The sequence below is a fragment of the Camarhynchus parvulus genome, chromosome 1A (assembly GCF_901933205.1).
Source record: "Camarhynchus parvulus chromosome 1A, STF_HiC, whole genome shotgun sequence".
Classification (NCBI taxonomy): domain Eukaryota; kingdom Metazoa; phylum Chordata; class Aves; order Passeriformes; family Thraupidae; genus Camarhynchus; species Camarhynchus parvulus.
Genome location: NC_044586.1, coordinates 27,680,487 through 27,691,937, shown reverse-complemented (window position 1 = coordinate 27,691,937; position 11,451 = coordinate 27,680,487). Strand labels below are relative to the sequence as shown.

Here is an 11,451-nt window from a genome sequence, read left to right as displayed (position 1 = left end):
GTATTCAGAAGTTAATGAAATTCAGTCAAAACCACACCATCATGACAAAGGTGTCTTTTACACATGAGGAAAGCAATGAGAGTTTTTTTACTATCTATTTGTGCTTCTGAGCTCGACAGTCAGGTCTTCTAGGTCACCTGGAGAAACCATATTGAGTGTGAGTAGAACAGCCATGCTCAGGTAAGGTTCTGGAAAGGATCTGCTCTCTTCCAGAGGATCACAACTCAGAGCTCATTCTGATGCCTGTGGTCATGACTATCGTCTGCACTCATTCTCAGGGAGAAAGCTGTAGGTGAAATGGGTCTTGATTCAGGGATGTGTTCCCTCCTGTACTTTTCAATGTAAGGGTAGGCCACTTCCCACACCTGTGGAAAAAGAATGTGAAACAGCACAGTGTCAGAGGCAAAGAAAAGGTCAGCTAAGACATCAATGCATGAGTTCAAGAAACCTTGAAGAAAAGTTATTGGGTGGGATATGCTGTATGGGAGGAGCAGAACCAGAGAGGCAGATAAAGCAAGGCTTAGGGAAGAGCATGTGGAGGGAGTTGACAAGGAATGGGAAAGGATACAGCTCCAAGGGGACAAAGTGAAAGGATTCAAGGCAAAAATACTCTGTCTTGTCTTGTTACCAGGCTAATGGTCAGTGTGCAATAGCTGGGAGAGAGTCACTGCCACTTGATACCAAACTACTTGACCATGAAGAGGATTGGGCAGCAAAACCAGCAGCTGGCATGGACAAAGAAAAGGGTTCTAGACAATCCTACACAGAAGCCAAAAGCCAGCACTCACCTTCTGCTCCACGAGCAGCCTGTGAGCTGCTTCAATGTCTGGGGCCATGAAGCGATCCTTTATCCAGGGCCTGTGAGGAGACATTGGGCAAACACTAACCCCACTGCCAGCAGCTGCTCTCCAGGCAGGCAGCCCCTGGGGAACGTGTTTGCCTGCTCTTACCTCACCACAGAGCGCACAAGGTCGTAGACCTTCTCCAATGGGGTGGTGGTTCTCAGAGGGCGGAGGAATTCAATGCCCTGGCAGGCGGCGAGCAGCTCGATGGCCAGGACTGGGAAAGCAGAGCAGCCAAAGGGATGTTTGGCAGGTACAGCTCAAGGTGAGGTTTCCTCTCTAAAGCTACCCCTGGCCTTTGTGCTCACTCATATCATATGGTTCAGGCAAGGTGAAAAACCAGTGGGTCCCCACCCCCAGAGAGCCAGCCCAGTGGCAGAATCATTTCATGGGTGATGCTGGGGGCAGTGCCAGCCTCAGCAAGCAGATTTTGGGTGCTGTTGTACAGACCTTTCAAGTGTACCAGGTCATCAGAGTCTTAAATCCCTAGGAATCTCTTCCAGGGTAACTGGAATACTCAAATTAATGTTCATCATAAATCAGAAAGCTTCTTTTGCGGTGAGAAAAAAGGAGCCTGAGCTAAAAATGAAAGTTCTCCCTCTAAAGTTTGCCAGAGCTCACATGAGAACACCAGGAAAATGACAGCACTTTGGAAGAGAGTCTTCTGTCTGGAAAAGTTTGCATTGTCTCTGCCTATCTCACATCTGATCATTATTGGTCTTAGCTCCTCATTTTCATGATTCAAGATCTGTCTGGAAATCAGAATTTTAATTTTACCTTGTTCCACATGTTCAATAACTCTCAAGGCTTTTCTTGCAGCCCATCCTCCCATGGACACGTGATCCTCTGTAGCAGCACTGGTTGAGAGAGAATCCACAGAAGAGGGGTGGCACAAGGCTTTGTTCTCAGACACTGCAAAAACCCAGCACAATGAATGAAGTGTCCTTCATGACATGAGACAGCAGAATTGGCATGAGACAGCAGAAGCTATGGGCAACGTGGGGGACATGCCCACCACCTTGAGTCCAAATACTGCTCCTCTTTTGAGGATGCATCAGTATTTTACCTGGACTGAGTAATTTGTAATAACCATCTTGAAAACTACAATTGCCTCTGAAAACACTAAGCAACAGCAGTCTTTCGATGCAAATATTAACCAAATATGGAATGAGGGCTCACTCTTCACTCCCTTATCTCCAGTTCGAGTTGCTGTGGCTCAAAGGCCTGGAGGAAACTGAAGCAGAAGAGCAGACAGCATAACTGAAATACAAGCCTGGTTCTACCTGCTGCTCTAGGGCTGTAAAGAGCATTGGCTCCCTTGGGTTTTGGTCACGAAGATCACCCCTCCCCTGCTTTCAAGAATACAGCTAGAGATCAGCATCTGGTCTGCTCATTGCAGCTGAGGCATTTTCAGAACTTCCTCTAGAAAGATGGGGAAATGCAACACAAACCTTCTCCCTCCCTCACCTCACTACAAGGCTGCCCACATCCCTGAGGGTGACACACTCCAGCTTTGAAAGCCAGGTGCAAGATCTGGAGTAAATTCTCATGCTGTATCCAAAAGCAACAGGCAAATGGTTGCAGGAGAGGCCTTAGGCACCATTCAATGACAATTTGAGGTTGAGAACTACTCTTTAAAAGAGAAGAAATGCAGTCTGCATTCACAGCACTCTGGCTGCACTTGGCCTTTTCTTTCTGAAGCCCAGCAGGATGCTGTGTAGCGCTCTCGCCAAATTAGCGGCTTCAGAAAAGTAACAGGAGCAACAGAGAGGTGGTGACACCAATTGCAAATAGGCTGGAGTGACAGTCTAGGACCAGAGCCCAGCTGGCACATTCAGGCAGGTGATGGCAGGTCCCAGAGAGGCTGCATGTGATCACTGCACACAGCTTGCTCTGGCAGGCACAGAGCTGCTGGAGCGGGGGCAGACACACACATCCAGTGGTGTTGCAAAATATCGGCAAATTTTTTTTCAGATTTATCTATTAACCCTGGGAGTGAAAAACATTAGCTGGTACACAAACAACCCAGAAACTGGCAGAGTGATTTGAAAAATATTGGTGATTAAAAAAGAAGTTAAGAAAAATAAAAGGAACTCAAACTTCAGATAAAAATTCAGATAAAACCTGGCTGTTTTGATCAGGATGAGGTGATTTTGACCCATGGACTTCTAGTGTCAGCAGAGGCAGGGCTGTAATTTTAATTTCCCGCAGCAGAAATCGTGAACACTCCAGAATCTGTCACTCCAGATTGCAGAAGTATGCAGTGAAACCTGAAGCCATGCAATCAGCTGAAGCCTGGAGCCATCCTAAACTCTGCCCAGCCTAAGGTAAAGCTTCCAGCCATTAAACAAAGGGATGAGCATTCAGGCTCCTCTTCCAGACACACTTCCCAAATCAGCCTCTACGCAGGGTTCCTTTAGCCTCTTGATTTAGTTACTTAATTTGTTTTTCTGCAGAATGTTTATGTACACATTTACCTGATATCCTCTGTTCCTGTGTTTGTTTGTAACTTTTAAAATTTACTCTCTTCTCACAGCATGTTTATATTGGATCATGTTTCCCTGAACCTCTGAACTGTAGTATGCCAGCAGCCAGCAGGCTTCTTGTTGCCTTAGCCATGAGTACTAGAGGAAAAACCGAAGTGATATTTAATTTCAGTGCTCCCCCAATAGCCAGCCCTGCAAACTCCAGTCTTCTGAGGGCTGTGGGGTCTGATACTGATGTGCCAAATGGAGACAGCCAGTACTGAGGGCATCAGGCCACCTTTGGGACAAGCCTTCCCACCAAAATCCACTCAGAGTTTGCATGCTCAGAGGACTGAACATGTCCAAGGGTTGGTGCAGAATAAGGAACCCTGAACTGAAATAATTGCAGCTACACCCAGTGCTCATACTTTACAAGACAGCACAGAGTACATGGAGAGGAGACAGAAAATAGGAGCCAGATACCTTTGTATCTACTATTAGATTGCATTTGTCTTGAAAAAAATCAGTCTTTCCAGCTTGCTCTCTCTATGGCATTGCTCAAGCACTCACCCAGGGCAGCTGCTGTGCAGTGTGCAATCATGAAGCCTGAGTTCAGACCTCCTTCAGTGACTAAAAATGCAGGCAGTTCACTGAGTGAGGGGTTGCAGAGCCTCTCAATTCTTCTTTCACTAATTGCAGCAAGTTCATGCACACCAATTGCTAAATAGTCCAGAGCCTACAAAAGAACATCTCATTTAGCCAGATGAAAAAAACAAACCAGAAAAAGTTTTTTCCTTTCTTCAAATGCTGAATTACCTTTGCAGGATATTCACCATGAAAATTTCCTCCAGAAATGGTCTCTTCTCTTTCAGCAAACACCATCTTTAAGGAGAAGTTAAGGCCCACATGAGTGAAATACAGTTTACATGAGTGATATCTGCCAGTAGTCAGAATATCTTAAATGAAGGAATGTTTGTGCCAATAGGCTTTTATTTGCAAGCACGTTATATTGCATCCACACTTCCACTTCTCAGGAAATGAAGACAGAATCTCAGTTCTTCAAATTTGTAGGAATAATTTTGACATGTATTTTTTCAAATAAGCTACATAAAGGAAGGTCTTTGATCGAGGGTGCAAAAAAACCCAGCTGTTCAGATCCTAGCATAGATTTTCAGTTCCTTGACAGATTCCCTCCATGACAGTTAAAATTTTGGCACTTAATTAGTCCAAATTAGAATTGGACTACTTCCAATCAGAAGAATTGGATTAGATTCTAATTAAAGGTAAAAAGATGTTTAGAAGATTAGAAGCAATAATGCTTATCAGCAATTGATATGATGCTATGTACATCACCATTATAGTGCTGACAGAAATGCAGCCCTGCATTACAGAGCTGACAGAAATCCTTCAATGCAGTCACAGAGAAAGGAAGAGAGGTTGCAGACAGTGGCAGTTATTGACCAAAGCCAGTTATGACTTTTTTACCTCCAGTGTGAGTAACTATACAGAAGAAAAAAAAAGGCCAAGCAGAATTTTATATAGTAATAAAGTAATCAAAAAGATACAGGGTTGTCTGTGGCACTGTTGATTTCTGTTGTTATTATGTCCTTCACAAAAGCAATGGTATCATTTACAATTCCATGGACCTAGAACAAAAGACATTAGTGCTTGAGCTTAGTATCTGCACTTAGTTCACCTTCAGGATGCTGACTGAGCTGCAGGGACCTTCTTTCCCACTATCCCACTCGACTTTCACACATGGAAGATGCTCTGTGGTTTGCTTTTAACATCAGGAGCATCACTGCCAATCCTAGACACTTCAAAGATGGTATTTACTATTATTATGGCAGTTTTGCCAAAAGACTAATCTGAATATGACATTCTTTACTTATTTGAGTTGGTTTACCTAAATGGAAGGTATTTATTCAGTGGCAGACGTGTTATGAGGGAAGAAGTAGCCTTACAAACTCTCACAGAAAACAAAACCTCTTATTAATTAATTAACTTTCATTAATTCCACTGATTTAATAGCTTTGCTCCTGTTAAAATGCATAGGATTGAGCACTTCCAATATATCTGAGATACTACATTCTGTTGGCTTCTGGAAACACCCAGTTCATGTTACTAACACCAATGCAGAAGAAAATCCCTGCAAAATCTGCAAGCATGGAAACCAGCAATTTCCCTCTGCTTCTGACCTCTGGCCTCTTCCAGACCTGGACACAGCTTTGTTAGGTGCTGCCTGATGTGTACACGCACATGATCAACAAATTGCATGTCTCCATTAACACTACTGAGGCAAATTAAAGCCACTTCCTCTAACAGTGTCAGACAGCACCTAACTAACCACTATTTCTGAGGTGGAAATTTCACCATCATTTGTCTATTTTTACAGAAGGATCTAAAAGTCAGTCTTTACCTGAGGGCAGCAGCGCATTGTGTACGCGTCCTGAACTCGGTCACAGAATCTGTGGCTCTCTACAAGACACAATGAGGGCAAAACCCAGACATTGCTTACACAAAAGCACTGTGTCCAGTTGATGGACCCAGCCTGTCCTGGTAAACTGAGAGGGTGAAGGTTAAGATTGTTCACCTGCTATTTCTGATGGATGGTGGTCAGAATCTAGAAGGGATCTGAATCGAAAGGCCACTTCAGCCTGCCCTCGGTGCGGGCGCACCGCATGGATATCTAGTAAGAGAAGTTAGACTGTCAGGCTGTGCCTGTCTTGTCAGGAGCTGTTTAGCAAACAGACAGGAAGGGCCCAGTACCCACCAGTGTCAAAGGCCCTCGTTGTACCCTTCAGGACTTCCAGTGTAAGGGCAGCAATGATGTCAGCTTGCCTCGCTATAGCTCCGGCTCTTTCCACCGCCTCGCATCCCAGCGAGGTGATCATTTGTGTCCCGTTGATGAGGGCCAGACCCTTCCAAGGGAGAGCAGATGTCAAGTGAATTCACTGCAGCTATTCCACACACTGTGACAATTCCCCATGTCTGTGACAATTCTCCTTCTCACATGAAGGAGTCAAAGATCTTTGCCTAGCTTTTTGGACCATCCTGAAATCATAAAATGCACAGCTTGACTGAGCATCTTTGCTACATAAAGTGTTAATGCTCATGACCCCATTAAGTCACTGCAGACATCCTTGGAGCACCAGTAATTCCAAGCAAGTCAGATACCTGCTTCAAGTCAGGCATCTGACCTCCTGTTATGGCCAGAGGGCAGAGAGGTACCTTGAAGGTGCCTCTTGGGCAGCTGTTTCAGGATGGTATAAAGTTCTTTTGAAAGAGACCTGTCTGTCTCCACTGACCACAGAGCCAATCTGAACACCAAGATTGGGTCTGACATTTCAAGTCAAGTAAGGTGACACTAGGAGTGGTGAATCCCACTCCTGACAACACTTCATCATTATCCTTCTGAAGTTTGATTTAAAATTGTTATTAATTAATGTAATGCTTTTATTGTACCTATAAAGCAAATAGTGATTGACTATGCTCTTTTTCATCAGCTGGCATCATTATACTTTATTACCTCTTTTGGTTTCAAGGTAATTGGTTTCAGTCCATGAGCTTCCAGGACCTGTAAAGGAGTTAAATGCCAAGGCAGTTAAAGAAAAATACTTTTCAGTCACTAAAGGCACAAAATTAAGTCACTAAAACTTAAATGTTTCCACGAAGAGAAATATTAACGAATTTCTTAAGTGATGGGAGAAAAAGAGCTTTACATCACACACATATAACACATTTTTTTCTGCTGGGCTAAATAAAGGGCTTCCAAACTAGCCCCTCACTTCCTAGTGCCAATGCAAGAAGGTAGCAGGAGCACTGAAGCAAGATATATGTCACTGTCACAGCCCATTAACATCTACCATGTTCTAGATGATGGGAGAGGGCAATAGGAAAGAAGGCTGGAAACCTCTTGGGAAGGCTGTTCTGCCTACACTCTGCCTCATAGCATTTTGCCTTGGCATAAATTATTCCTTTTTAAACAACCCCTAATCCTTTCTATAGAAAATCTCTAGTGACAGGAGGAGTCCTATCTAGTTTATTCTGCACATGTCTATTCTATAGGGCAATGGCTCTTGCAGAAAATGGAGAAACAGCATAACCTATTTCTCATTCAATCCTCTCACCCTGTCCAATGGAAGAGGTAATGCACCTCAGAAGTGTACAGCTATACCTTCTGGTCTAGAAGGTCCAGGGCACACTGGTCTGCTTCCTCCTTACTCCTCTCCCTGTGTAGTCCTCAATCTTTCTCCAATCTATAGTGATGTCCACCCATCAATCCATCAATGAGTCTGGTATTCAAATATTCATGGGTAGGAGTTATAGGTGTAGCAGAACAAACTACCATGAAAGACTTTGGAGGGGCTGGACTTGGAGATACTTAACACAAGATCAGTCTACTGGTGTGTTGGTGGCAGAATAACGATGGATTAAAAACTAATTTCATTGTAACATCTCCATATTGTGAAGGAGAATGATATAAAGTAACCCCAGCCAATTTATCAAAAATGAAATATCCAAACCTGTCTATTTACTTAAAGCCACTATAAAATCAGTAGAAGTTTTACTGCAAAGATCTTGCCTCCAGTAAATCTCCAGGTACACCCAGCTTTTGAGAGGTGATGTTGGATTTTTTAGGAAAGTATTGATGCTCATGGAACTGAAGATAGAGTAATGGTTCTTTCATAGTTGGTATCATATCCTCTCCATTTCTCCAGTTCATAAATGATGTCAGTGTAGTATCTTGTATAGCAGTACTGTGGCATGACATCTCTTTAGGGGTCAATAACATGCTGCTTATTTATGTCTGCTCCAGTGACATGTGAGTCAGTTCTTGTATTCTCCATGGATCCACCTTTCTCAAATTAGAGGATGAGTAGCTAAAGGCAACCTAGTCCCAATTCAAACTGGGAGAGAAAATCCAAAGATTTGTACATGTTACTAATCTGCGTAAAAGCTCTCTTTCTCTCAAAGTTGCGTGCAATTTGAAAAATGAGTCAGCAAGCTAAAAAACATAAACTACTAGCTGCACAAATCTTACATATTTAGCATCAGCCCAGCCACTCTTCGGGGACCACATCTTTCCCTCTCCAATTAATCCCAGAGCAAGATGAGAGAGAGGGGCCAAGTCTCCGCTGGCTCCAACTGTCCCTTTCTCTGGGATATAAGGAAGGCAGGATGCTAGAAAGAAAACAAAATCACTCCTTTTAGAGCCTTCCCTTGATACACTCCTTGGAAAACAGAGAAGCCAGCTCATAAGTGTGGCCACAGTAACAGCCTACAATCATGGACAATGGCACCAGCAGGACTACTCTTGTTGCAGCTCTAGTCCTGATCTCACAACTACCAAATTGAAAGATCAGCATCTGCATCTTGACCCACACCCTTTAACAAAACAGTTTAAAAAAAAAAAAAAAAGGGAAAGGAAGATTTTCTTTAAACATCTTTTTACCATTAAACACTTCAATAACTTGCTCGAGGGTTTCTAGGGATATTCCACTGTATCCTTTGGCTAGGACATTGATTCTCAGGGCCAACAGCATGCGAGTTCTCTCTGGGGTCAAAGGTTTCCCCACACCTGAAACAGTAACAGAACCCTCTCGGTTACTCACCTGCTACCAACAAGCACAGAAAAGGGAAACACCAAGCAATCTCTCATTACCTGCAGAATGTGAACGAACCAAGTTCACTTGAAGCTCCCTACAGAAAAAAAGAAAATACGTTAAACCTCAAAAAAAGTCTCATCAGGTTTGATTTTGCACAAAACAGAAGGAATTTCTGAAGCAGCTCTCTCATTTAACCCCAACTACAGGGTCAAACTGCTCCCTCTTCTTCCTTTCCTGAAAAGAAGGGACGGAGAAGGCTGCACACACAACATACCTCAGATTGCTGTTTGGAATGACAGTCCTGGCAAACTTTCCAAAACCCGTGGTGATTCCATAAACAACTGCAAGAAATGTACACTGCTGGTTAAGGAGGGAACCTGATGAAGTCTTCTAAACAATTAGTAGTTAAAAGCAAAAATATTTACCTGTCTGTTCCTTTACGATCCTTTCAATCACTTCTCGTGATTTTTTGACTTTTGTTTCAGCTTCGGCTGTGAGCTAAAACATAAGTAGTTTAAATATTAGTTTATTTGTCATTATTTGCCTGTAGAAAAATAAACATGTAATTTTCAGCTGCATTTGTTCAGAATTTTTACCTTTATCTTGTAGAGTCCCTTTCCTAAATTGAGCAAGTCCTCCGTTGTTAAGCTGTTGCCATCTAAAGAAATATACTACACCAAAGAACAACCTTTTAGTTTGGGATATGGATACATACAAAGTTGCTTAATAATTACAATAAATAAAGAATACAGTCACAACTCAGCAACGACAGGAAGCTTCTTTATGCTTATTCATAAGACAGGAACCCGGGTAACAAAAACATAATAAGCACATTGTAATTTTTTTTCCTAGACCCAGCCAATCTAATAGCCCCTGCTTTTGTGAAATGCTGGCTGAACTCTCAGCATTTTCTGGTGAGTAGCAGGATTTGTTACTGAGTTGTAAAATCATTGGTGATTCTTACCTGTTCTGGTTCTCGGTATTTGCTGTATCTGAAAGTTTTGTAAAGGAAAAAGGGCAGACAGGATTTCACAGGCAGTGACCACTCAATTACAGCTGGCAATGTGTTTTAAGAATGAAGGAACTCTAAAAAATGCAGGCAATCTAGAAAATTATAAATCTGTAATTTTAAAAACTTCACAAAGCACTCAAAAAGGATACAAATGAACTCCTTCTGGCTGAGATGGTATGAAATCTGGAGACATTATATCTCCTTCTATAACTAGAAGAAATATGCAGAATAAACACATACAGGATTAAATTGCATTATTTACATAAGTTAATTTGTTATTTATTACAATTCACAGCAATAAGAAATCTAATTTCCAGTTATCAGCCCTGAACATACTTGCATGCTTCTGGGAAAATAACAAGGAACTATGTATTTATTTAAAGTATTCCAAAGGCTAAGGCAGAACAGCTTACACTATATAGAACAGCAGGTACAAAAGATATATATATTGAATCCTGTACCTTCTACCTTTTATGTAGTTCTGTTCTTAAAAATTAAATAGTCTTAAATTATTGGACATTATTCCATAAAAGCTCATTTATTTACAAAATTTACAGAGGTAGACAATTTCTCAGGTGCAATTTTAGATGAATCTAGATAAAGCCACAGTTTGCTGACTCAGATGACAACACAGACATTCTACAATGCAATGCTTAAGGCTTTGCTTACCAACTTCAACAAATTCATTGTCTTCTAGAGCATCCCCCACAGTATCATCCAGATCCAGCAAGCCAAGTCCCTTGCACCTTCGAATGTAAAACTTTACTTCCTCCACTGAGGCAAATCCCCCGTTGTCAGGTTTGTTTTTCATGTACCGTCTCACAGCTTCCTTTCCCAGCCACTCAATGGTGTTTGTGGAGCTCAGGCATGGCACTGCCAGCCACTCTCCTCGGACGTGCACCGTGTACCTCGGCATGCTTTCCCTCCAGAAATTGCTCCTTGACCAAGAAGGGCTGCAGCGTGTAGCAGCCTCACATTTACCATGTGATGATGGCCTGAAGAACTGTGCCTATCTAGAGCCCAATGTTGCAATCACATAGAAGAAAAACCCACCCTCAACATCCTCACCTCTGTAAATAAACGAGATCAATGTGTTTGGCTGACTTTGTCCAATCAAACCAAACCCAGGGTACACACCCTTTTCACAGAAATGGCACACTCCCCCCTAGCTATTTCCACAGGAATTTTATTCCAAAGATCACATCAGGAATATAGAAATGAAAAACCAGGAGCTGAAGCTTATGTACCAGGAATAGATAAATCAGACTAAGATGCAGTGCAACTGTTTTAAAAATGTAAGGGTTTAACATGAGTTAACAGCTATTGCCCAGCAGCAAATCACACTAACAAAAATCAAGGGGCAGGGCTGCAAGAGAGGCACCTTGGGAATATGGGCTGCTCATAGCTGCTAGGACTTGCAAGAAGATTCTATTATACTTTTACAGCTCTATCCAGAGCAAGATAAAAGCAGGCAGTAGAGGCAGCAAGCCTGCTTTAACTGGTCCCATGTTCAAGTTGAAAAT

The 11,451-nt window shown here is 42.5% G+C and overlaps 1 protein-coding gene across 1 annotated transcript; it reads right to left on the bottom strand.

Annotated features, from left to right (window-relative positions):
* Positions 1 to 224: 224 nt before the first annotated feature.
* On the bottom strand, positions 225 to 10,844 carry HAL (histidine ammonia-lyase). Its single transcript, XM_030960373.1, has 20 exons — positions 10,598 to 10,844; positions 10,078 to 10,138; positions 9,881 to 9,908; positions 9,513 to 9,587; positions 9,342 to 9,414; positions 9,191 to 9,257; positions 8,973 to 9,010; positions 8,763 to 8,888; positions 8,352 to 8,491; positions 6,837 to 6,884; positions 6,081 to 6,228; positions 5,901 to 5,996; positions 5,727 to 5,785; positions 4,873 to 4,953; positions 4,124 to 4,189; positions 3,878 to 4,043; positions 1,620 to 1,754; positions 951 to 1,059; positions 789 to 858; positions 225 to 365 (listed from the first exon to the last, which is right to left on the bottom strand). The coding sequence occupies exons 1-20, from the start codon at positions 10,842 to 10,844 to the stop codon at positions 225 to 227; spliced, it is 1,974 nt and encodes a 657-aa protein (XP_030816233.1).
* Between the last annotated feature and the right edge of the window lie 607 nt (positions 10,845 to 11,451).